We start from the raw sequence: 26,851 nt of genomic DNA on the forward strand, positions 1-26,851 counted from the left end.
ATATAAATATATCCATGTTTTTGTTTGGATAATCAAAAAATAACGTGAGCGACTTACTGAATCCCAAATTCAAAAAACTAAATAACATGAACGACTTACTGAATCCCAAATTCAAAAAAATCCTGTCGGATTTCCAGTGCAGAAGACGGTGCACCTTGTGATAAAGGAAGAATCGGAAGCCCTTCCAAATTGACGATGTTGGTGTTGGCATGGAAGAGTCTACCATAGTTAATGTGATCTGAGATAGAAGCCTCATCTTCAAAATTAGCCAAGGAATTATAGAGGATGGGCAACACAAGCTCAGCCTCATCGTTTCCAACACAGAGAGCTCCCTTCTCTGAGCAGAACAAATAATATCCAAATGGTCTGTAAGGGCTTATGTTGAACGCAGACTCCAATTTCTTTGCACCCTCCATATTGGTAATACTGATGAAGTTAAACTCTGCCAAAGCCTGACACAGGATAGTTCTTAGATACTGGGGAAAGCCCCATTCTACAGGCTCCATAAAAATGTCCATATCATCATCATTCATCTGTTCAAGAGACTTCCGCCAGTGAGGCAGGAAGAATTCCAAAAACCTACACACGGAATCGCAGGGAACCAAGGGAGTTCTGGCAAAAACATCACCCTTTGTAACAATATTGAAGAAATGATTGGCCCACCCCTGCCTACGATCTGCTCTGGCAAGAACTTCATCTCCAATCAGAGGAAAACCAAATGTGATGGCGAAAACAGGGGCGTCCATACCCCGTTCCTCCAAAATGGCAAGTGTGGCCAGAGTAGCAATCCCACCTCCAACGGAATGGCCAGTAAACAAAACAGATTTTCCCGTTTCAAGTGCCTCTTCAACCTGCAAGAACAAAATAGGAGTTTAATAGATTTCAAAGTACAAAACCATACAATGTAGCAATGAATGAACAAGGTGAAATTTTGATTGTATGTTTCAAAAGAAGGAATTTGAAATGAAAGATTTTCTTGACATTGAGGTGAATTAATTTGAAAATAAGACATTCATTTGAGTCAAATATACAAAATATATTTTGAAAAGACTTAACATGAAAAATTATAAGCCCACATGAACAACGGTGGTAACAGAATTAAAGCTAAGCAAAGATCGAATGCTAATCCAACACTATACAAAAGACTTGTTGATAGTGTAATGTACTTGATAGTAATGTATAGCATGAGCTTTATTTCAAGTTTCACGGAGTCTTAAAAAAACGAAGAAAAAACTCTTGTTGACAAGCAAGAGAAAGAATTTTGACATATGCGAGTAGAACCAATTTTTTTTATAAAATTATGTATTCGAGACTGGATGAGCTTAGTCATAGGATACAGAAATGGTGACAATGTAGCAACATTGACGATAGGAAGAGTACATCTGATGATTCTTATATTTTTCAGTTCGGAATAGGTACAATATCATGAGCATTCAAGAAACAATCTAGAGTCACTCTTCCATCAGTAGAAATGAAATATGTAGCAGCAATTGGAATAGCATGTCAGGCAATTTAGATGAGAAGAGTGTTAGTAGATTTGATGTACAAACAAGAGGAAGTGACAAAGATTTTCTGTGATAACAATTTAGCAGTTGCACTATCCAAAAATCTAGTACATCACTAAAAAAGCAAGCATATAGATACCAGATATCATTTTATGTTAGAGCTAATCAACAAATAAAGATCTATTTAGAATTTTGCAGGTTTGAAGATCAGTATGCAGCCATCTTCACCAAGCCACTAAACAGAGATAATTTTGACTATCCAAGAGATCGTTTAGGTGTTCTAGATGGCGCTATTTGTGTGTTCAAGGGGAAAAATTGGATTATTCACTCCCAACCATCACTATCCATTATTTGTCATGTTTTGTCTGCCCATCTATTTCTCATTATAGTTCAACATTTAATATCTCTGATCCATTCCCCTGTTCTGTTATGATTTTCCTTATCTTGCTGTAGGGGTTGCCGCCCCTTGGTATGGGCCTCCTCCTATGCATGGGTGGAGTCTGCATTACCAGTTCTTTGTTTAAGACATAGTCTTCGTCCAAACATGATGATTGCAGCTGCTCAACTTATATTAAAAGATGAGAGGTTTGTATTTATAGAGAGATCTTTTTTTTAACAAAAAACTGAAGCTCTTATGTAAGAAGTCTTTTTGAAAAGATAAAGTTTTTTTGTTTGTCTGCAGAGCAGAACTAAAGCTCTTATAATCAAATTTATGTGAGAAGTTTTTTACAACTTAATACAAAGCAGTAAGTTTCCGCTGTATTTTACTCCCTCTGCCTCTTCCTTCACAAAGGACACTCGATCAACGAGAGACTATCAGATTTATAGATGTGTTAAGTGGATGGAACTTTTTATTATGTAGTTCCAATATTTCTCCTTATTCCTTCCTGGCTTTGGCTCAACAGATATAGATGGTTAAGAATCTGAACTGCACTAGTATAAACTTTATTTTCTCTTCAACAGATCAGACTACATGGGCACATGGATGAACCTGGGCAGATTTACTCAAAACATGTAGGAATGAATCTGAATTGATCCAAGGTAAGAATAATCTAGTCCAGTCAGGTATATTCACTCTTAGATAGGCCTGGCCTAAGACAAGGGACAAAACTGAACCCAGATAATATGCTTGAAACCTCTTTTATGTGAAACCCAAAACAGTCTATGGCACCCCAAGAGTAAAACCCCCCAAAAGTGAGAAGCTGTTGAGAAAGGGGGTAAAGGAATAGTCCTTTTTTAGAACTAAACAAAGGTGTAATACTATATGTGGACTCTCTCTTAAATACTAACTGCTCAAGTACTACTTTTGATTGGGTGTAATTTTCTCCTAGATGCTGCTTAATCTTGCCTTGCCCATAGAGCCGAAATCCATAGAGCAACCTACCTAGATTTCAGAAAACAAGTGCAATTTTTCATAGACATGAACGCAGACTTTATATCTACAGATTCAAAACATTGTATTCCCTTTATATTTACAGATTTCTAAAAGTGCAAAATTTCTTAGACATGAATGTAGACTTTATATTTACCGATTCAAAACATTTTATTCCTTTTCATACTCAAATCTGATGGATCAAATCTAGAAATAGTAATTTATAGACGAGGCTACTAACCTGTGCTTTGAGATGGTCATTCCAAATCTGTAAAAATTTGGTGAGAGCCTCTTTGTAGACAAGTGCTAGCTCCTCTCTTGTATCCATGGACTCAAAATAATTATTACCCTCATTCATTTTGCATGCACCAAATTTGGTTTCTGTTTGATGAAAGGCACTGGAATCTAGAGAACCAGAAAAGGCTAGGCAAAATGTGTTATATCTACTATCTTGCCAATCATATCCATTACCACTCTTGTAAGCGGTACAACTGGCCTCCCATCCCCATATCACACATGCTTTGATATATTCTGCTACTGCATACCTGCACTCAACAGTAAGAACAAATTCAACACAAACGACAACAAAAGAGTGTACCAGTTTTCATACTTAGACGCCCCTCCCCCTAGACAGAAATGCTGTACAAGATTCAATTATGTGGGTTTACTAAGTACTTGTTAGAATGTAACCGATCAAAATTTCACATAAACCAAATCCAAACAAGAGCATAGAAAGAAGAACAATCACGAATGGGGATACAGAGAGCGCAAAATACTAGCAGAAAATGGTGAGCAAATCAGCAAGAGAACAGATTGTGCTCAGCGACCAAGAAGAAAGACAATACAAGTAGCATCACATAATTGAAGTACCTATCATCTGAAATAAAATGGTGATGATTTTATTAACCTTGCAAAAGCCGAACCCATGAGCTTGAGAAATTGAATTGGCACTGCAAGCAATACTAGAAAAACAATGGCTTTCCCTCCTTCCTTCCTTCACGTGATGGTCTGAGTGACCCACTTCTCTGTATATATTCACTGTGAAAAAATGCTGTAAGAAGCCACTGCTCTGTATATTTTCGATGATCTTGTGCTTCGTTTTAGATTGCAGTTCTAATATTGTCATTGTCACACATCAAAATTTGACGGTAATTCATTGGAATGAAATCATCTTAAATTTGACGGTAATTCATTGGAATGAAAGGATCGTCAATTGACGGTAATTCATTGGAATGAAAGGATCATCTTAAATTTGACAGTAATTTACATGTCAAAGTATAGGAGAAATTGCTGAGAAGGGATCAGCTTAAATTTGACAAGAAAATTACTGGCATAAGATAAGTTTGTGCGCCCGGTGCTCTCAAGTCAAGTCCAATCCAATGTCAGCAAAACAGGTTCTACGCATCACCGTAAAGAGAAGTGTTGTGAAGTAAGTTTGGGCAAGCTGATAATTGTTTTGATTACGCTACTCTAAAATGAAAAAGAATTTAAAGACATAATTTGTTTTTGATTACGCTACTCTAAAATGAAAAAGAATTTAAAGACATAATTTGTTCACAGTTAAATTTTTAATTATATAAAAAATTTATAATAATATACAATTTATTAAATTTGTTGTTTATAAAATAAAAATAATTGAAAAGTATTTATTGTAAAGTAGTTAAAATTTTAAAATTAAAAATCATATATTACAATTGAAATTTTATTACAATTAAATTATTGTACATGTCTTAGATACATTTATTTTCAATTATTTTACTTAAAAATTAACTATCACACTATATCATTACTGCTTAGATATCTTTTTTTGTACTATCATGGAAGCTTTTGTTTTTAATTTTGTGTTTAGAAAGACAATTGACTTGTGTTTTGACCCATTGCTCTTTGTAATGTGGTGTACAAAATTATTACTAAGCTAATTGTTGAAAGACTAAGCCTTGGCTAAATCTTTTGATCTCTGAGGAGCAAGGAGGGTTTGTTGCTGGTAGACAAATTCTTGATGAGGTGGCGATTACTACTGAGGCTATTCACTCCATGGTTGAGTCTAAGGAAAAGGCCATGTTTGTTAAACTAGATATAGCTAGAGCATATGATAGAGTTTTAAGTGGCAATTCTTGCAACAAATTCTATTAGCTTTTGGGTTTGATCAAGATTGGGTGTGTTGGGTCATGAGTTGCATTACTTCTTCCTCCTTTTCAGTTATCATTAATAGTGAACCTTCTGATTTATTCAAGGCATCTAGGGGACTTTGTCAGGGGGATCCTTTGTCTCCCTATCTATTTATTCTCATGGTTGAAGGTATAGGAAGATTCCTTTAGGCTCAAGTTTCCCAATGAGTGATTTAGGGTTGGAGTTGGGAAATGGGTTGCCTTCCATTTCTCATTTGCAATTTGTTGATGATATGGTTTTAATGGCACTTGCCTACATTCAAGAAGCTGAAATTTTCAAAAAAACTTTAAACATTTATCTAGCTACTTCTAGTCAGAAAATTAATGATCATAAATCTTCGATCTACCTTTTTAACACCCCATGTTCGTATTCAAACAAGGATTGTTGAGATTTTGAGGTTTCAAATTGGTTCATTTCCTATGGTTTATCTTGGAATTCCTCTTAGTGTTTGTTGCCATCTTCGATATTGTTGGAAGGGGTTCCTCGATAAGTTGCGATGAAGGGTTCATCATTGGACACGTAGATGGTTGTCAATGGTTTCTCAGGTGGCTCTTTTGCGCACTGTGATCTAGGCCATGCCTATTTATAGGTGTTTCATTCAAATGTCTCCCTCAAAGTTTCTTAAAAACTTTGACGCTCTCTCTCGTAGATTTCATTGGAGTGGTAACCTTCTTGCTTCTAAGTGGAATCTAGTGAAGTGGGATTCTGTTTGCAGGCCTCAGTGTGAGGGTGGGCTTGGTTTCCACTCAGTTATTGTGAATGGACAGGTGCTTGCCACCAAATTGTATTGGCATTAGTGTACGAGTCCAGATAGAGTTTGAGCTCAAATTCTTACTCACAAGTACCTTGGAGGGGTTGATGGTGTTGATGTACCTAGATGCAATTTAGAAGGGAAAGAATTTGTGATTTGGAACACTCTAAAAAATAGAGCTCGTGTTATTAAGCAAGAGCCATTTTGGATCTATTATAGGGGCTCAAATGCTTTGATCTGGGTTGATTCTTGGGATGGGCATCCTCCTCTCCTCTCTAAGTATCCTTAGTTGTGTTCCCTTAGTGATCGTCTTATTGGAGCTAGTTGGAATAGGGTGGTTGATTACAAGTTGGTTTAGCAAGTGGGTCAGATGATTGTATGCAGGTGGAAATATCCTCGAGACTGGCCTCTTAGTGGGACAGAGGGGGAGTGAGAAGAGTTAGCTAGGATCCTTGTGCATAGGGATTGCATGTATCTTTTGGAGAGGGATTTGTTGCCTTGGGGTAATGATTCGTCTGGTCAGTTCTCAGTAGCGTCTAGCTATTTGGTGTTGGATAGATGACTCTTTGGGAGGGTTTGCATTCCTTGGTGGAAATGAGTGTGGAACAAGTTTTCTTGGCACAAATGTAACTTTATTCTATGGTTGGTGATTTAGAATAGGTACCTCACTTTCGATAATTTATTAAAATGAGTTTCTATGGGCCCTCGATTTGTGTTATGTGCCATAATAGTGAGGAGTGTTATTTTCACTTGTTTTTCAGTGCTCTTTTGCTTGCCTTGTTTACATGTTGCATCTTTGGTTGAGTTTTGGGATCGTCTTGGATTGCCTCCAATTTTGACTTCTTTTCTTCAAATTGCGTAGGAGATTGGGCCTTCTTTCATTTTATGGCATCTCTAGTTGGAATGAAACCATCAGATTTTTTAGGGTACAAAACTAGTTTCTAAGCAACTGTGGCAGTGAATTCTTTGTGTTCTTCGAGAGAGTATTTGGGCTAACTGTGATCTTTCTGGTCCTATGGACCTTGGTGACCTGGATGTTTATAGGAGATTAAGTTTCTCTATTCATGAGGTTGGTACTCCTTGTAGGAGGAGGCCTAGGTAGGTCAAGCAGAAAATTATTAGATATGGTTGATGGCATCCTCCTCCTAGAGTTCTCGAGATTAATATTGATGGTTCTTCCAAAGGGAATCCTGGTCCAACAAGGATAGGAGGTATTGGTAGAGATAGCTTTGGAGATGTCCATTTCCTCTTTTTTGTGATAAAGGGCCTCACACCAATAACTTTATGGAAGCCCTTGCTATTTGGTATACGGTACAACGAGTTTATGCTTTGGGTTGGCAAAGAATTATTTGTGAATCTGATTCACAAGTGCTGGTTTCTATGTTGAATGAGAGGTGGTTGGATGAGGTTAATTGGCAACTAGCTCAGGTTCTTTGACAAATTCTTAGTTTGAGTGGATTTTTTTTATTCTATCTCTTTTTCCCATATTCCTCAAGAATGGAATGGTGTAGCGGATTGCTTGGCTAAGTGGGCATCTGCTCTCTTGGAGGGATGGTATATTGTTGATAGGAGTATTTTGCCTTTGGATCTTTCTAGTGTGTTAGATCAAATTTTACATAAGGATGGGATAGTTTAATGGTTGGATTTTGTTAAGGTTATTGCCTTGTTGCTTTGTATTTGCTCTTTGTGATTAATAAATTTTTACCCTTTTTTTAAAAAAAATTAAAAAATCTGTGTTTTCTTATATTGAATACTTTGACATGTAAATTATTGTCAAATTTAAGATTAAAGATAAGCTTTTGTGAGCTTGGCTATTTTCTTTACTCATGATGGATGGAATAATTTTAATAAAATAAATTTAACAAATAAAATAGTAAATATAAAAAGAAAAAATTAAATAGAAAAAAAAAGTATCTAAAATTTTAAATATATTTTAATACATAGTATATAAGTAGAGCTTATGTATTTCATAAATAAAATAATAATTTAGATATAAATATATAATATTTATTATGCTTTTTAAAAATCAAAACAAAAGAAAAGAAAATATAGAATAAAAAAATAAAGAACTAATTAAAATTATTATGTTAATTAAAGTGTCTTTTTTAATTGCTTAGTAATGTAATTTTTAAATATTGTTTAAGCATGTTCTCTTCCAAGTAATGCAACTCTAAAATAAATAAAATAATAAAAAGTGTTCTAATAACATATGAAATTTCTAAATCTCTATAAAAAGATCCAATCAAAAACATTCATTAGGATAACCTCTAGAGAGAATGAGAGCACAGAAAGGCCAGGTTGAGTGGTCATAGACAAGATGAGGGTGCATGAGTTTGGTGCCCTCCTCCAGCGAGATTTGCATTTTTTGACTTGTATGGTGCTCTTCCCTTACCTTTAGTTTTTCCTCATTTATGATTGGTTGTGTTTCAATGCTTCCCACCTTAGACCTACATTCATTGATTTTGTGTTTTGAGTGCATGGATTAATTTAATAATATCACTCTTGACTATAAGAGCAAAAGTTTATGTATTATCAAAACCTTCCTATTGAGTATACCCTTTTTCAACTAAAATATATTTATGTTTATCAATGCTTTCATTACATTTATACTTCATTTTATAGGTCCATTTTATACCTACAACATATTTACTAGGGGCAATTCTACAAACTCCCAAATGTCATTTCATTCGATGGGCCCCATTTCACTCTTTTTCACTAGCCTCCACAAAATCTTCTAGTTCATCGTTTTGTGTAACTTGAGTCATGAGAGAATATTTATCTTTTGTATAAGACCTTGCAAGCATCATATCAAGATTAGCATCCAACATGAGTGTGTTAATAAGATGAGAGGGGGGGATGAATCTTACAAACTTAATCTTCAATATATTCAACAGATTCAACCTCGGTAACCTTATCAAAAAAACTGTAAATCATGCAAACTCATAAACAGATAACATCACAAAACATATAACACCAGATTTAATGTGGAAACCCAAATAGGGAAAAACCTTTGTGGGATTTCGGACCCACTAAGAAATATACTCTTCTAGAGTATGCTCGGTTAAAAGCAAATCGTGTTAAAGATTACAAACACATTGCTAGATGTGACCTGGTTAAGGGATTTCCCTCAGATCTGTTAGGATCTTCACTTTGTTAGAAGTGACCTTGTCAAAGGATTTCAAACACTCAATCAGAATGTCACCTTACTAGAGGATTTACAAATAAGACTGTTAAGTCCACTCGGTTAAGAGATTTTCTGTCACTTACAAATAAACAACAATAATAAATATGTTTGCAACTTTGCATCTAAAATGCTAAAGCGGATTCCTATTCGCTCAATATTGTTAAGTCATAGGACTTATCTTGTCCCTCTGCTAGGCTCCTTACTCCGTTATTCAAACAGGTCTTCAAGCTTCTGTGCTCGGTAATCACTATGTAGCCTCCCTGTGCTTACACTTGCCCGCATCCATTGTTTATTAACAATTCCTTATTTATAAACAATTTGCTAACCGCTTAATCTCCTTGATCACATTTCCCATGATCAATCATAGCCATCAGATCTTCAATCTTGACCAGGTTCAATGTATCCTTCGATCTGAAAACGTTTTACTATGCCTGGGAACTTGCATTCTATTCTTGGAACTTGTGCTAGGGTAATGCGGTTCAAATTGTCTTGTAGATCTAGCTCCTGAATCTTCAAAGTCGTAGATCCTTAACAAACTTCATGCACATTGTATCGATCATTTAATCATATCCAGCTCATCAGCTTCCCTCATTAAATAACGCTTTTATTCATCCAATGCATTCTGTTATTACTCGGTTGCAACTCGATAAATACTAAACTTCACTCGGTAGACATTCCACCTTCATTAACCGATAGCGATAACCTTAGGGTTTATCGACTAGGTTCCTTAGGGTTTACCGACTAGGTTCTTTGCTCGGTGACATAGTATAGTATTAACCTTACAAACAATAACGTATGTAGGATATCAAAACAATCTAAACATCATGATCTCATCATTGTCTAACTTGATAATAGTTTCCCATTGAATAACTTATTCCTCCCCTTATTCATCACATTCTTTCTGTGTCTTTTACTGACATCTTTATACTCATCAAATCATACTTTCTTAAGATATGGCAACATCATACTGAATCAGAAAATCAATTTCTTGACATCAATGACAAAATAATATTGTTAAGACAGTAAACATCCTTTCACGGTGATATCATCAATCTCCAACAACCTTCTTAATATCCTTATTGAAATGCCAACAATCTCCCCCTTTGGCATTGATGGTAAAAACTAATTTGATTTGATTCAATTGATTCGGATTCTGATTTCTATTTCAACTTCACCATCTGGGTAGATTTCTTCTAAATTCTTCTCCATTCATAAGTCTTCTCCCCCATACATTAGTCTTCTCCCCCTTTGACAACAATGCCAAAAAGAAAACTAATACATAATTTCTTCCTATGTGAAGTAATTCCCTTGCTGTTAGGTATCAACTCAGTCTCAGTCAGAGCATCTTGTCTTCAATTCCCGTTCCCTATTTCTATGTTTTGCACACCTTTAGAAAACCTCCTAAAGTGTGTAAATCAGCATCAACTCATAAAAGGTATTATGTAGTCATCGAATTGATGCTTTCACCGAACTCTATCAATGAGTAGAAGATAGGGGTAGGACCCCTAACTGACTTCTGAGATACTCAAAAGTTTCCCTTGGCAGTGGCTTGGTGAAGATACCTACTATTTGTTCCTTTGTGCTAACATATTCCAATGCCACTTTCTTCTCTTGGACTTCGTCTCTAAGATAATGATACTTGATAGAGATGTGCTTTGTCTTAGAGTGCATAACAGGATTCGGGTCAGTGCAAGAAGATGAGTCCACTTTTTGGCCAAAAAGTGGAAGTGTTTTCCCTGATTTTCAGATTTTGTCTCATTTGAGCTTAAATTTTGAAACACTTAGAGATTGAATCTTGGAAAAAGTCAGTAATATAAAAGATAGCCCTCTGAGTGTAGTTTCCAAATATATAATTTATTTTAATACCCACATAATAAAAAATAACTTTTTAAATGGAGTTCTGAAAACTATGTTTTAAAAATGCCTGTTTCAGGACCATACCATGCATGTGTACGACCCACACTTTTTGACACAATTAAAATTATTTTCTCAAACCATTTTGGGAAATGGTTTGTAACACACTGAAGATTGATGAGCATATTTTTTTGTATTTTTTTTTCTAATATTTTTTTTTTAATTAATTTTTTAATGGCCGTAATTATCTTTTTAAAAATTTGACGTGTACGACCCACATAATTTGATGTAAACTTAACATTTTTTGATTTTTTTTTTTTTTAAATACAAAAGAATTTTGTGTAGATTGATGACATATAATTTTTTTTCCAAAATTCTTTAAAATAAAAAAGTTATTAAATTAACAAAATTAGTTAATATTTCAAATTTATGGACCTGATTTAGTATAAATTAAATGAAAAATAGTTAAAATAATCAATTTTTAAATAAATTTACATATTTAGAATCTAGACAGTATAATCTGAAATGGGTTTTAATTTTGTATAAAAATTCTCTAATTAGAGGCGCGTAAACTATTTCTGAAGTTCATATTTGTGCTTTCATTCATGGAGATTTGAATTTGCAGGTCCATGTCTCAGGTGTGGCCATTCCAGGCCTATCCCGGGCCTAATCCCGAGCCAAGTGGCGGGTTGTGGAATCAACTTCCACAAAACGGGCCCCCGTTTTCAAACAAGGGCGGATTGTGGAAAAAAAGGAAAAATGCCATTTAGAAACGGGGGCCCGCTTTTAAACAAAACGGGGGCCCGTTTTTAGAAACGGGCCCCCGTTTTTTAAAACGGGCCCCCGTTTCTAAAAAACGGGCCCCCGTTTTGTTTAAAAGCGGGCCCCCGTTTTATAGCAAAACGGGGGCCCGTTTTTAAACAAAACGGGCCCCCGTTACCTTTCGGCTCGGGAGCCCGAAGCACAAACGGGCCCCCGTTTTTTGAAAACGGGCCCCCGTTTATAAGAGCGCATTTTCCAATGCGCGGACTTCCGCAAATTTGTGACTCATTACCTTGCACTTGCCCATTCTTTGAAATGTTTATGGCACTAGTATTATCACATAATATAGTTACTAGCTCGATAACTTTCTCGTTTATGCCTTCCAACAGTTGTTTGATCCATGCTATATTGGTACAATTCAATGCTGCAGCAACATATTCAGCTTCTGTCATTGACTGTGAAATACATCCTTGTTTCTTGCTAAGCCAACTCACTAGTCTTTCTCCTAAAAAGAAAGCTCCTCCACTTGTGCATTTCCTGTCATCAATGTTGCCTGTCCAATCAACATCAGTATAAACTTTTAAATCAAAAAAATTTCCTTTCTGATATACTAAGCCATAATCTTCAGTGCCTTTCAAGTATCTGAAAATTCTCTTGATTGTTGTCATATGTGTTTCCTTGGGATCTGCAGAAAATCTTGCAACTATACCTACTGCATGTGCTATATCTAGCCTGATGTGAACAACATATTGCAACTTTCCAATCATAGATCGGTAATGTGTCTCATCAACAGATGCAGATTCATCATTCTTTGATAGTTTACAGTTGGTAGTCATAGGAGTACTTACAGGTTTAGAATCCTCCATTCCAAATTTCTTCAAGATTTCCTTTATATACTTGGATTGAGTAATGAAAATCTCATCTTTCATTTGCAGTATTTGTAGACCTATAAAATACTTTATTTCATCGATTAATGACATCTCAAATTCTTTACACATTTCATTTCCAAAGTTCTTGCATAAAGAGTCATTTCCACAAAAAATAATATCATCAACAAATATGGCTGAGATCAATATTCCATTGTCTTCATCATTTCATGTACATATTACTGATTTCACTTGTTCTTATAAAACCAATCTTGATTAAATAAGAGTGCAATCTCTCATACCATGCTCTAGGTGCTTTCTTTAGACCATATAATGCTTTGTTCAGCTTACATACCTGATCTTTATTCTTTTCTTCAACAAATCCTTCAGGTTGTTCAATAAAAACTTCTTCTTCTAATATACCATTCAGAAATGCAGATTTGACATCCATTTGATATACCTTGAAATTCTTGTAAGCAGCATATGCCAACAATGTTCTTACTCCTTCAAGCCTTGCCATAGGTGCAAAAGTTTCACCATAATCAATTCCTTCTTCTTGAGCATAACCTTTGCAAAATAGTCTTGCTTTATTTCGAATGACCTCACCTTTTTCATTTAGCTTGTTTCTGAAAATCCACTTTGTATCGATTACATTTTTGTCCTTCATTCTTGGGACCAATGTCCATGTGTCATTCTTCTTGATTTGATCAATCTCTTCTATCATAGCATTTATCCAATCTTCACTATTAAATGCCTCTTTCACTATCCTTGGTTCAAATTCAGATATCAAACATGTGTTCTGTCTCAGTTTGTTCCTTGTCATCACTGGATCATTCTTATCTCCTATAATCTAACTTGATGCATGATTTTTTCTGACATACTTGGCTACTATAGGCTCGGTAGATTCTATATGATCTTCTTCATTACTCGGTAACTGGATATTCTCTTCATTTTCTTCAGCAGCTTTCTTGGTAAGACTTCTCGGTTGAACATAAACAAATTCTGCATAGTCTTCTGGTTCTTTGGAATTTCCTTCATCATTTCTTTCTGCAAATTCATCAATTTTCACATTTGCACTTTCTAATATTTTGTTAGATGATTTGATTAGACATTTAAATGCTTTGTTCTAGAAGAATAACCAAGAAATGTTCCTTCTTCACTTTTCTGATCAAACTTACCATTTTTGTCATCTTTGTGAACAAAGCATCTACTTCCAAAAATTTTAAAGTAACTTACATTAGGTTTCTTGTCATACCATATTTCATATGGTGTCTTCAAAGTTCCTTTCTTCAGTTGTACACGGTTCAGGGTGTAAACAACAATTCTTATTGCTTGTCTCCAAATTTTTTGTGGAACTGTCTTTTCAATCATCAGGGTTCTGGCACAATCCACAATAGATCTGTTTCTTCTCTCAGCTATCCCATTTTGCTGTGGAGTTCTCAGTGCAGAGACTTGTCTTTTAATACCATGATCATTGCAGAATAAGTTGAACTCATCAGAAGTGAACTCTCCTCCTCTATCAGATCTAAGACATTTTAGTTGTCTTCCTGTTTCATTTTCAACTCTTGCCTTGTACCATTTAAACACTTGAAAAGCTTTTGATTTTTCTTTTAAAAACATAACTGACATCATCCTTGAATAATCATCCACAAATAGTATGAAATATTTATCACCATAATAACTCTAAACTTTCATAGAACCACAAAGATCAGTATGCACAAGATCTTAAATTCCCTTATAAGTGTAGGACTTACTTGTAAAGCTTGATCTTGTCATCTTACCCATCTAGCACCCTTGGCACAGCATTCTCGGGTTTCTCCAAATTCGGTAGACCTCTTACTCGATGCTTCTTACTTATTTTGATCAAATTATCAAAATTTACATGACAAAACCTTTTATGCCATAACCAAGTATCATCTATCTTTGCATATAGACACTTGTTCCGAGTTGAGTCAAGGTGAAATGTGTTACCTTTTGTTTGTGTCCCGATAGCTGCTAACTTTCTCTGCTTGTCATGAACTTTGACAATTCCCTTCTGAAACTCTATTCGGTATCCTGTATTGTTTAGTTGTGCTACACTCAACAAATTGTATTTCAAACCCTCAACCCAATAAACATCATCACATTTAGCATTGTCAAGAAGTGTTATGGATCCTTTACCTCTTACTGGACATGGTGCATCATTACCAAATCTTACATAGCCTCCATCATAATCTTCTAATATAACAAACTTGTGTTTATCACCCATCATGTGATGTGAGCATCCACTATCTATGATCCAAGAATCATTAGTATTTCTGTGAGATATTAAAGTTTTTTCTTCATACCTTTCTTCATTTGATCCATCTTTGATAGCCACATAAACAACTTCCTCTGTGTTTGTTTCATCAGATTTATCATCATTTGATTCCTCATCAGCTATTAGGCATGTCTTTCTATCTCTTCTTCTGAAGTCTCGGTGTCCTCTGTAATGATTATCTTTCTGTCTATCATCTCGGTAATCTCTCTTTTCACTAGATTCTTTGTTAGGACAGTTAGAAGCCATATGTCCTATTCTATCACAGTTAAAACATTTTAAAGGCAACTTTCCTTTGTACTTACCTTTTCCTCTCGGTAGCCTTCTGGCTAATAGTGCTTCAAACTCTTCTTGCTTTCTGATTTCTTCATATAGTTTGTGTACCTCTTCCATGTTTTTGTGAAATCTTTCACTTGCTCCATTGTGATTCCCTTCAGAATACTTACTCATTCTATCATTGTAATCATTAGATTCATCAAGATGAAAAGAACTATATGCAGACTCAACTTTATTTATCGAAGACCCACTGTTATCAAAGTTACTTAACTCAAATGCATGTAGCTTACCAATAGTTGCATCCAAAGAAACTGGCATATTGGGTATAGACCTCAATTCATTGATTACAGAGACTCGGATTACATAAGCAGGTAGAAGGGTTCTCAATAACTTACTTGTGACATCCTTTTCTTCAATGGTTCCTCCTGCTCCTTTGATTTGATTGACAATCTCCTTTAACCTTGTACTGTACTGGGTTATGCTCTCACCTTCATTCATTCTCATAGATTCAAGTTGTCCTCTTAGACTATCCACTTTTGCTCTTTGAACATGTTCATCACCACCATACACAGATATGAGCTTGTCCCACATTGCTTTGGCATCACTGCAGCCTTCTAGGTGATTAAACTCTGAGTCGATCAATGCAGATGTTATTTCAATCATTGCTTGAATATGTTCTTGTTTTGCCTTTATCTCTTCCATTGTCAATGGATATGTGCTAGGTGTAATGAAATCATTCTCCAGATAATATACAACATATTCTCCAATTCCTGATAGGTGCAGCTTCATCCTTTTTTGCCATGTAGAGAAACTTGACTTGTTCAGCTTCGGTGCATCCCTCTTATACATCTTTGGATCTTTTCCTCAAGTGCCTTTAAACTTTACTTCCGGAGTCCAAAGCTCTGATACCAATTGTTAATAAGATGAGAGGGGGGGGTGAATCATACAAACTTAATCTTCAATATATTCAACCTCAGTAACCTTATCAGAAAAACTGGAAATCATGCAAACTCATAAACAGATAACATCACAAAACATATAACACCAAATTTAACGTGGAAACCCAAATAGGGAAAAACCACTATGGGATTTCGGACCCACTAAGAAATATACTCTTCTAGAGTATGCTCGGTTAAAAGCAAATCCTGTTAAAGATTACAAACACATTGCTAGATGTGACCCGGTTAAGGAATTTCCCTCAGATCTGTTAGGATCTTGACTTTGTTAGAAGTGACCTTGTCAAAGGATTTCAAACACTCAATCAGAATGTCACCTTGCTAGAGGATTTACAAATAAGACTGTTAAGTCCACTCGGTTAAGAGATTTTCTATCACTTACAAAATAAACAACAGTAATAAATATGTCTGCAACTTTGCATCTAAAATGCTAAAGCAGATTCCTATTTGCTCAATACTGTCAAGTCATAGGACTTATCTTGTCCCTCTGTTGGGCTCCTTACTCTATTATTCAAATAGGTCTTCAAGCTTCTGTTCTCGGTAATCACTATGTAGCCTCCCTGTGCTTACACTCGCCCGCATCCATTGTTTATTAACAATTTCTTATTTATAAACAATTTGCTAACCTCTTAATCTCCTTGATCACATTTCCCATGATCAATCATAGCCATCAGATCTTCAATCTTGACCAGGTTCAATGTATCCTTCGATCTGAAAACGTTTTACTACGCCTGGGAACTTGCATTCTATTCTTGGAACTTGTGCTAGGGTAATGCGGTTCAATCTGTGTTGTAGATCTAGCTCCTAAATCTTCAAAGCCATAGATCCTTAACAAACTTCATGCATGTTGTATCAATCATTTAATCATATCTATCTCATCAGCTTCCTTCATTAAATAACGCTTTTATTCATCCAATGCATTTTGTTATTACTCGGTTGCAACTCGGTAAATACTAAACTTCACTCGGTAGACATTACACCTTCATTAACCGATAGCGATAACCTTAGGGTTTACTGACTAGGTTCCTTAGGGTTTACTGACTAGCTTCTTTGCCTTACAAACAATAATGTATGTAGGATATCAAAACAATCTAAACATCATGATCTCATCATTGTCTAACTCGGTAATAGTTGCCCACTAAATAACTTATTCCTCCCCTTATTCATCACATTCTTTCTGTGTCTTTTACCGACATTTTTATACTCATCAAATCATACTTTCTTAAGATATGGCAACATCATACTAAATTGGAAAATCAATTTCTTGACATCAATGACAAAATAATATTGTTAAGACAGTAAACATCATTTCACAGTGATATCATCAATCTCCAACAACCTTCTCAATATCCTTATTGAAATGCCAACAATCTCCCCTTGTCTATTGTAATGCCAACAATCCCCCCTTGTCTGTTGTAATGCCAACGGAGTGATGAGGGATGACTTATTTTAATTATTCCTTAGTATCTCTAATATCTCCTAATCTCCACATTTGAGGATAATGTTATGTATTATCACTGACTTCTAATTCATCAATCACAAGTAGATGAGAGTCTTGATCACCTAAATTATTCACAGTGGATTTAGATTGCCTCAAATCAATCACAATATTTTTATCTTTTTTCATCAAACTATGACATCTCTACTTATGATTACTTTCCTATTGATAGGATAATATAATCTATAAGGGTTTTTTCATAATTATAACTAATAAAAATATATTTGAATCCTTTTTCATCCAACTTTGTACTTTATTCCCTAGTTATGTGTGCATAAGCAACATAAGCAAACACCTTTAAAGATGAGAAATAGACAATGTAAAGTTAGACCAATCTTATTCAGAAATCATTCAATGAACTACTTTTGTTGGAATCTTATTCAATAAATAGACTACAATAGTGATTACCTCTACCCAATTTTTTTATCTATGTTCTTTTCTTACATTATGTTTCTAGTCATTTTAATAATAGTCCTATTTTTTCTCTCAACAACTTTATTTTGTTGCAGAGTGTAAAAAATGGTAAACTTTGTAATCCAATATTATCTACAAAAATTTGAAACTACATATGGCCTATACTCACCCCCATTATCTTATCTAATGATCTTAATGTACTAACCTTTTTTAATACCAAAAAAAATGTTTAGACTCACGAAACTTATCAAAAACTTTTAATTTATTAGCCAAAAATCAAGTTCAAGTTTTACAAAAAACACCAATAAAATTGAGAAACTACTTTTAAATTTATTTAAAGAGTGTTGTTATAGGATCACACAAATCAATATGAAAAACTTGGAGAGGTTTTCAAGCCCTTCTAGACAAATCAATCAAAAATATAGTTCTATGTTGTTTTCCAAATAACAAACCTCCAACCATATATTTCCTCCTAATTAAAACTAAACCACCAATATTGAGATGCTCGTACCTTTGTTGTCATAGATGACTACCATGCAATTTTGTAGTACTTAAGACCTAATTACTTGAATAAAATAAGGGGAAACATTCAATCACCAATCATTTGTGCTTATGCAACCACTATATCTCCTTGTGACTAGAAAAGTGCATTATTATTGATGGTGGTCCAGCTAGGGCTTGTACAAGTGTTGGGGGGGACCCCCATTCCTTTTTCTACTACTAGTAGGTGAATATTTTCTCATGTTGCCAAATTTGTTGTTGCTCAAGGGGAAATCTCATCCTCTTCCTTATGCACAGACCTTCGTTGTTGTGGTTTGTGACCAAGTTGTGGTAGAGAATGTTGGCTTCTACCAACACCATGGGTTGGTGTGCATATTTGTTGTTTTTTGGCTTTCCCTTCTTGATCTACATTATTGGGTGAGTGATTCTTGGAAGCCTTTGGTTGTTGGTATCATTGAGATTTACCCTTGTGCTAAGGTTTTTTTATTGCTTCCTTTGATGATTGTGGCTTGGTGTTGAGCAAGTTGTGGGCTTGGGGTGTTAAATCTCTCTCGGTCAAACCCTGGACAACTTCTTTTAACCATATTACTGAACCACTCAATGTGTGTCCAATATGGGTTCATCTTCCTAATCTTCCTCTTCATTCTTGGGGACATTCTTGTTATGAGGTCATTGGCAATTTCATCGACCACATCCTTCATGGGTCATTTTATTTTTTCTTCCATTCTAATCAACATTGGCATATCTATGCCTTTCCTTCGAGATGTGGTTCTTATGGTTAGGAATAGTTCATAGACTCAATCGTTAGATTATGAGGGCCTCCCCTTTCACTATCGTGGATTCTTCTCAACTTGTCACTTAGCTACAAATTATTATCTCTCACACCATAAAGGGGTTGCAACATGGTGGAAAGATGCGAATGTTGATCATTTGGTTGTCAATTATTTTGATTATGATGGCTCTTCACATGCAAATGATGACTTGTCCCTGGATGAGGTTGTGACTCCTACTATTATTGTAGCCTCCACTGCCCCGCTAGATCCTACTCCTACTAGTGTGGACCCTCTAGCCTTGAGCTTTTTACTCATGTTTTGCAGCAACAGTCTACTCCAAGAGTTGTTCTGCAGCAACAATCTGCTCAAGGTGCTGGTAAACACTCCCAGGGGATTCCCCCCTTGATCCCACTTGCAATGATGTTCCTAATAGTAGTATTGCATGGATTATTGGTTTCCATAGGCCAAAAGGTAACTCTCCCCCCCCCTTTCCCCTCCCCCAACTCTTATGAGTTGTGGGTGATTCTTCCCACCCTTGAGTTGGGATCCTAGCTTTCTGCTATTGTGTTATAGATGGTTTGTTTGGCCTTTTAACAGTGGTCTTCTGACCTATTGTTAATGGCTTGTTTGACATGAGTTTGTATAAGGTCAACACCCTTGTTTTGTTGCCTTTACTTTTATGTTTCCTATAAGTTGTTTGTATGCAAGGTCCACACCCTTGTTTTGCTCCTTTTAATATATATAAATAGTGTATTAATTTTACCATTCTCATTATTTACTTCAATGTTCTTTTTCTTAGTCCTGCATGATTTATTATACCCCCAAAAAAGGACTATTATGTTTTCCATCAAGATCAATAAATATTTTTTTATTAAAAGTCGTATGTCAAAACAACCAAAATCAATACATCACAAAATATCTTCAGTGGAACTTGTATTCAAATAAGAAAAAAATAGATTGTGTATCTTCTATGGTACTGTTCAAGCATATTCCTTATACCAACATTTAAAATCATAATGGCCAAATTTATTACAATGAAATTGATGGATGTGTTTTCTCACTACCAATATCCTTTCTTCTACCTTAATGATTGTTATTTCTTCCGTGAAAACTAAAATCTTTTCCTCAATCATACCCCCTACCTCTTAAAATTATGACTAGACTCACCTCTATCCTCATTTTTGGAACAATAATGATTGTCATATTTGTTCAAATTTAACCATTAGAATTTTTTTCTTTTTATCTCTTATGTTTGTCTTAGATGTAAATGGCACTCTTAAAATTTCTTCATTATTTTCCATTCATTCTTCAATTGTTAATAGAATACCATTTAATTTAGCAACTCCCATAATTGTAAGATATTTTGACATTTAAAATCATTTAATACATATGATGGGGATGGCGCAGGTTATGATTTTTTGCTTTATGTGCCTCCATTAAATCATTTAATACATATTCAGAGCATTTATGCTTTTTTGCTTTATGTGCCTCCATTCTTCTCTTGTGACAGGTATTTGCATGTAGGTGTTCTTGGGATGTCTGAAGTTGTATTTCCTCAACTTCTCCATGACGAACCGAATCAATTCTAGCCAATCTGGCAATTGTGCATTGCATGCAACTGACGATTTTTGCAGCAGGCAAAAAAATGCTACCAATTGAAAATGGCTCCGACTCGTCAAAAACTGAGACAGGCCATTGTAGAGGAGCCTCATGCGACCCCACAGGTTCAAACGGATCAACCATATGTGTCCTAGATTTGAAGAAACAGTCTGTCAAATTTTGACAATTTTTTGGACTCAGGGCAATTGAGAGATCACACCAGTACGGTATAACTCTCGGCATTTCGACGCTTTGGGATGCATGAAAGGGGCATGCCTAGCGTAAACTTGCTCACCTAGATGCACTCGCGACATTGGTTTGTGCACATGATGAACTGAATCAATTCTAGCCAATGTGGCAACTTTGCATTGCATGCAACTGACGGTTTTTGCAGCAAATGAAAAAATGCTACCAATTGAAAATGGCTCTGACTTGTCAAAAACTGAGTCAGGCCATTGTAGAGGAGCCTCACGCAACCCCACAAGTTCAAACGGTTCTACCATATGTGTCCTGGATTTGAAAAAATAGTCCGTCAAATTTTGACAATTTTTTGGACTCAGGGCACTTGAGAGATCGCACCGGTATGGTATGACTCTCAACATTTCGACGCTTTGGGATGCATGACAGGGGCATGCCTAGCGTAAACCTTCCCACCTAGACGTGCTCACGACATTGGTTTGTGCACATGATGAACAAAATTTGACCATTGCGAGCGTGAGGGTGCTCTCGCACCAAACACATATTGTTGTTTATATTCATATTGTTGATTTTTGTTGTTTATATTCATACTGTTGATTACATATGCAAATATTCATTTAAATTTATAAAAGGGCAGCCACCAAATACAACGAATACACAATAATGAACTGAATACAAGGAGTTTTGTAGGGTTAATTCAACATTTTAGAAATTTTATGAAATCATATTCCACAATTGCAATGTTTTATATCATATATTTTTGTTGTTTATATTCATATTGTTGATTACATATGCAAATATTCATTTAAATTTATAAAAGGACAACCACAAAATACAACAAATACAAAATAATGAACTCGGTACACATTTATTGGATCGAATATCGATATTTATATATATTAAAAAAGGCATGTCTGCCAAGTCAATACAAGTATTACAAAAATGTGGCATATGCCATGTCCAAATCGATATACAATAAAAATGTAGAATATATCTACATGTATTGGTCATTCTATGACCAAAACTAACACTATATGATCCTAAACTTGTGGTGGATCATCAAAATCAAGCCTCTTCGATGCAGTACGCGGCTCTGTAGATGGCTGCAAAACCACAATTCAAAAGCCAAGTTAGAATTCTTTTGTAGAAAATAGTTCACAATTAACAACATAACTATGCATTTAACTTTAATTCCTTTGCAAATGAAATGTAGATTACCTCATCGACCGATCTAGGAGCTAATGTCTTCGCTCTCCTCTCCTTGTCACTCTTAGGAGTTTTCTTGAAGACATACTTAAATGGATCCACGTTATGGTCGTACTGTAAAGGGGTCTATTGTAGATTAAATGTACAATTAATATAATGTACTAACATAAATATATCAAAAACACTTAAAATCTATAATATAGAGAACAATGGCGTACATGTGCCTGAGATGCTTCTCCAATGGACTGAGGATAGCTCACCATCAATGTAGAAATTGTTGCTATTACCTATACAAAAAATGTTCAAAGATTAAATACAATTAATATAATGATAAGTATTGAAGGTTAAAAACAATTAATTTTATATATCAAACAAAAGTGTACCGGATCCTGAGATGCTTCTCCAGTGCAAGGAGGAGGGTTCACCATTGATGAAATAGGTATGGATATTTCCTGTATGAAAAAATTATAAGATTATAATATATCACAAGTTCACATGTACGCGTGCATATAATCATGAAGTCAAGAAAATAAAGTAGAGATACATACCTCCACCCTCTCTTGATCTATGGGCGAATCAGGTGCATTCAACAAATCCACAAAGCTCAATGGTTGTTGTACATGTAAAATAGACAAAAAACACTAATCAATCTACAAACCCCAACTAATACTTGATTTCAACATTTTCAAACAATTGTACAACTAAAAATGTGTTCAATTACCTTCTTCCCATGTTTTGGCGTCTTCGAGGAATTCTTTTTCTTAGGACGAGCCCTACAAGTGGAGGGATACCCTAAAAAAACAAAATTAACATGAGATATTAGTATAGATAATAAATTAAACATAATTTTAAAAAACTAAAATGAAATGACTTGCATATTCCATCAAAACAATACATAAAAAGGGTTGTACAAAATATGATACCGTATAGCTTTGTAGGCCAAAATCGATTGCTGAGAGCGTGATTTCATCAATGTGGGACATTTCGTCCCCTGTCAACACCTACAAACCAGAAATTGGACCAGACATTAAAGATAGTTAGTATATCTTGTATTTTTTTGAATTCAAAGTGTACTATTCTATTTTAACATGTTACAAAATTTATACCTCAGGCATCCAAGTTGCAGCTATAGTAACTGGGGGAAGAGTATGGGATACCGCTGCTGCATCCTGAAATGAATATTATTTGTCTCAATTTAAATCGATGTATAAATGAAAATTTGTTTATGTAATTACAAAATAAAAGTGATTGATAAATAAAATGCTATGAATTCAAATCAACTGTGTGGGCCTGACATCTATAACCGCAAATTGTGCACAGATGAGATGAGGATCCATCTGTATCGGTTGCATCATCTATCCTCGAGCAACTGACACACATGTGCTGGATGGGCTCTCTATCGCCCTCTAATGACTCATCATCCAATACAATAGGGTGTGCTAATGACGTCCCATGCTAGATGATGGCACTAGTCAATGTTGTGGCCGCCTGAAGAGTCTGTAGCTCCATCGACTCTTTCAGCTCTACTGGAACAGCCTGATGCACCTTGGGTTTGGGTGCTAGGGGGCGGCAACTCTCCGTGGGTAATCGCCTACGGGCTCTAGGTCTATCTTGGGCAGAGCCACCACCTCTAACATGGAACTCTCTCATGTCAAAATAGTTTGGGTGCACATTGAGCACAAACTCACAATATACTTTTCTCAAAAAATATAATGGCACATCATAATTATTACAAGGTGGATCATCAAAGACCATCCACCACCTCTGCCAAAAAAGATTCTTCATCTGCACATTGGTACACCAATATATAGGAAACCTCTTTGCATTAAGAGGTAATGATTGACTAGTTTTAGGATCAACGAAAAGGGCACATATTTGTTGTTTAGTAATATTTTTGCTTTTTACTCCATCGTATGATAGCCCATCGACATAGAATTGACGACACCTATCCCTAAAGCTTCCCCATTTGGTAATTTATGTGGAAACAACTATGACACCACTAGCTAATGTTTCTAGGCTAGTGGCGAGGGATTGATGATGGTCAAGTTCAGAAGTTTTCAATTTAACAATCAATCTATTGATTTTAGACGTATTTTGTCCTAACTGATTAATTAATTGCTCTTGTGTTTCGGGTGTGTGGTCAAAAGGAGGAATTGGGGGTTGTTCTTGTGTGTTTTCAGGAGGTGCATTTGGTTGTTCTTGTGGGTTTTCAAGAGGTGCATTTGGTTGTTCTTGTTCTGGATTAGAAGAATCTGGTTTTTGAAATTAATGAAATTAAATTCAAAATGTAAAACAAATTGAATAAACGGGAAAGAAAGACAAAAATAAACAAAAACTAACCTTGATCCATAGCTTGGAGGACAAATCTAGCACCCCATTCGCGGTTTAGGAGAGGAAATGGGAAAAAAATGAAGTAAAAAACGCGCTATTCACGGGTAAATGAGACCCAGTTTTTTTAAAAAAACTTTGTTTACCAGGCACTGCATACGCGGTTATATTTGGATTATTAGCGTGTACGCGCTCATTTTCCTATGAGTAGCGCGTACGCGCTCATTTTCCTAGGCGTAGCGCATATGCGCTCATTTTCCTAAAAGCAGCGCGTACGCGCTATCTTCTCTAGGCTCAAGAAGAACAAACCTAAGCACGTACGCGGGAATTTCAAATTTTAAAACCGCATATGCGCTGCTTGTTTTTCCATGTTTTTTTTGGGTGGTGTCCACTTTTCTGACCACCATCTTTGTGCACATACCCAGTTTTGTGTTTCATAAAATATTAAATTATTTAAATATATTTTTACAAAATTAACATATATTTACAAATTTACCTAATGATTAAATTGTTAATGATATGTATTACAATATAAAAAATAGTTTTGTTATTTTAAGTGTGAAATTTTTTAAAATAGTTCTAATTTTATTTAATAATATTTTTATTTTTTAAATTAATTAAAATAACTATAGATAAAAAAAAATTATATATATAATTATTCTAATTATGTTATAAACTTAATTTACATAAAATAAAATTTTACAATAAAATTAATTTTTTTATAAAAATGTATTTTATATATAGTTTCTTGTAAATATCCCCTTTCTCGTCATGTTGCAGTTTTTGTTTCTTGTTTCTAGTAAGATAGAAGGTGAGTGAGAGACAAGAGTCTTTGGTTGTGCAAACTGGTAAACTGGTCTTTGGTGCAAGTGTTGAAGAATTTTAGACTCTCCACAAACTCCTCAAATCCTTTTCATTGTTGCAGCAACTTTTGTAAAGACCATATTTTGAAGTTCAATCGATCAACAGTGGACTAGGGGTTTATCTTTGAGGCAATGGTATTTCCCTCTAAAGCATCTGCAAATAATATTTCTCTTTCTCCTGAACCACTGCCACCTCCTAAATCATTTACTTGTTTCTCCTCATTGTTTCCTGGTGTTACAAAGTTGTCTGTAGCTCTTAAGCCTGTTGATTTTCACATCTCAAATGAATGTATTAAGGAGGTCTCTTTAAATCACGTGGCTCTCGAGCACCGGCTTTTTAGAATTTTGGGGAGGCGCTCTCCCATGGACGACTTCTTGGTTTGTTGCAATACCTGGCATAATTTGGGAAATCCCATGGTGGAACTGTTTGATCACAATTTCTTTCATGTCACCTTCCACAATTCTGATGATTGGACCATCAATTTTTTTGGAGGGGTAGATTTGGTTTGTTTATGACTCCTTGGTCTCCCTTCTTTGATCCCACAAATCACTACCATTCTAATCTAAATACATCTTTACAATCTACCTTTAGCTTTGATAAATTCAAGACTCGTTGAATCCTTCATCAAACAACTTGGTACTTTCATCACAGTTGAGGAGGGCTCTTTTATTACTCCAAGATGGTTCTTCAAAGTGTGTGTTATGGTTAACATTTCCAAACCACTATCACAGATGATCCAAATCAATTCCTCTCATGGCTCTTGGATGCAATATATAACTTATGGAGGCCTTCCTAAGCATTGCTTCAAGTATAACCAACTTGGGTAGAAGATTGTTGGATGTCAAATTAAATTTGCCTTCGGTCTTCGTGCTCTTAACCTCAAAAGATGGGTCTGCAAAGACGAAAGCCTTGATGCTGACTTCGTGTGGAGAAATCATGGGATGTTCATGGATCACCTTTCTCTCGTCTCCCATAATGTTCGGGTAGTTGGACAAGGTTCTGAGAGTTTGGCCCCTTCTAAAGACCTGAATGTGGGCACTCATTCTAAACAACAAACTCCATTTGGTGTTGCTCAACTTTTTAATAACCTTTCCTTTAATGATTACATGGATACAGAACAATCCGCTTTCTAATGCTTCTCGCAAAATGAAAATAATGTCTGGAACAACAGCGTGCGATAGAAACCGTTGTCGCCTCACCGTTTGGTTCCTCAACTGGCTCTGGACCCATTCTCGTTGCCAAAGCATATCTCACACCCGCAATATGAAATGAGCTCTCCGGAGCAACTTGACACAACGCCACAGGCTTCTCTTGTTCCTCAACAGATTCGTCATCACAGCAGTTTCCCTCACCACATGGGCAGGGTTTTCTCTGTCAAGCAGTTCTTTAACTGGCAAATTTTTAAAAACATTTTCTTGGCCTATACACAGGCCTTTCTTCTCTGCCACGTCCTGGCCATCAAATTTTCCAACAAGGTAT

General features: G+C 35.5%; 1 protein-coding gene across 1 annotated transcript; it reads right to left on the bottom strand.

Moving 5' to 3' along the window:
- Positions 1-95: 95 nt before the first annotated feature.
- Positions 96-26,602, bottom strand: LOC131039466 (protein EDS1L-like). The gene is made up of 3 exons (XM_057972241.1): positions 26,487-26,602; positions 3,119-3,422; positions 96-851 (listed from the first exon to the last, which is right to left on the bottom strand). Exons 1-3 carry the CDS (start codon positions 26,600-26,602, stop codon positions 96-98), a joined length of 1,176 nt encoding a protein of 391 aa, XP_057828224.1.
- Between the last annotated feature and the right edge of the window lie 249 nt (positions 26,603-26,851).

The sequence above is a fragment of the Cryptomeria japonica genome, chromosome 9, assembly GCF_030272615.1.
Source record: "Cryptomeria japonica chromosome 9, Sugi_1.0, whole genome shotgun sequence".
Taxonomy (NCBI): domain Eukaryota; kingdom Viridiplantae; phylum Streptophyta; class Pinopsida; order Cupressales; family Cupressaceae; genus Cryptomeria; species Cryptomeria japonica.

Coding starts and splice junctions, on each gene's coding strand:
- LOC131039466 (XM_057972241.1), bottom strand. CDS start 26,602: ATGGGTCCAGAGCCAGTTGAGGAACCAAACGGTGAGGCGACAACGGTT. Junction 3,423..26,486: donor ATTAGAAAGCGGATTGTTCT/GTATCCATGTAA, acceptor TGTTGAGTGCAG/GTATGCAGTAGCAGAATATA. Junction 852..3,118: donor ATGACCATCTCAAAGCACAG/GTTAGTAGCCTC, acceptor TTGTTCTTGCAG/GTTGAAGAGGCACTTGAAAC.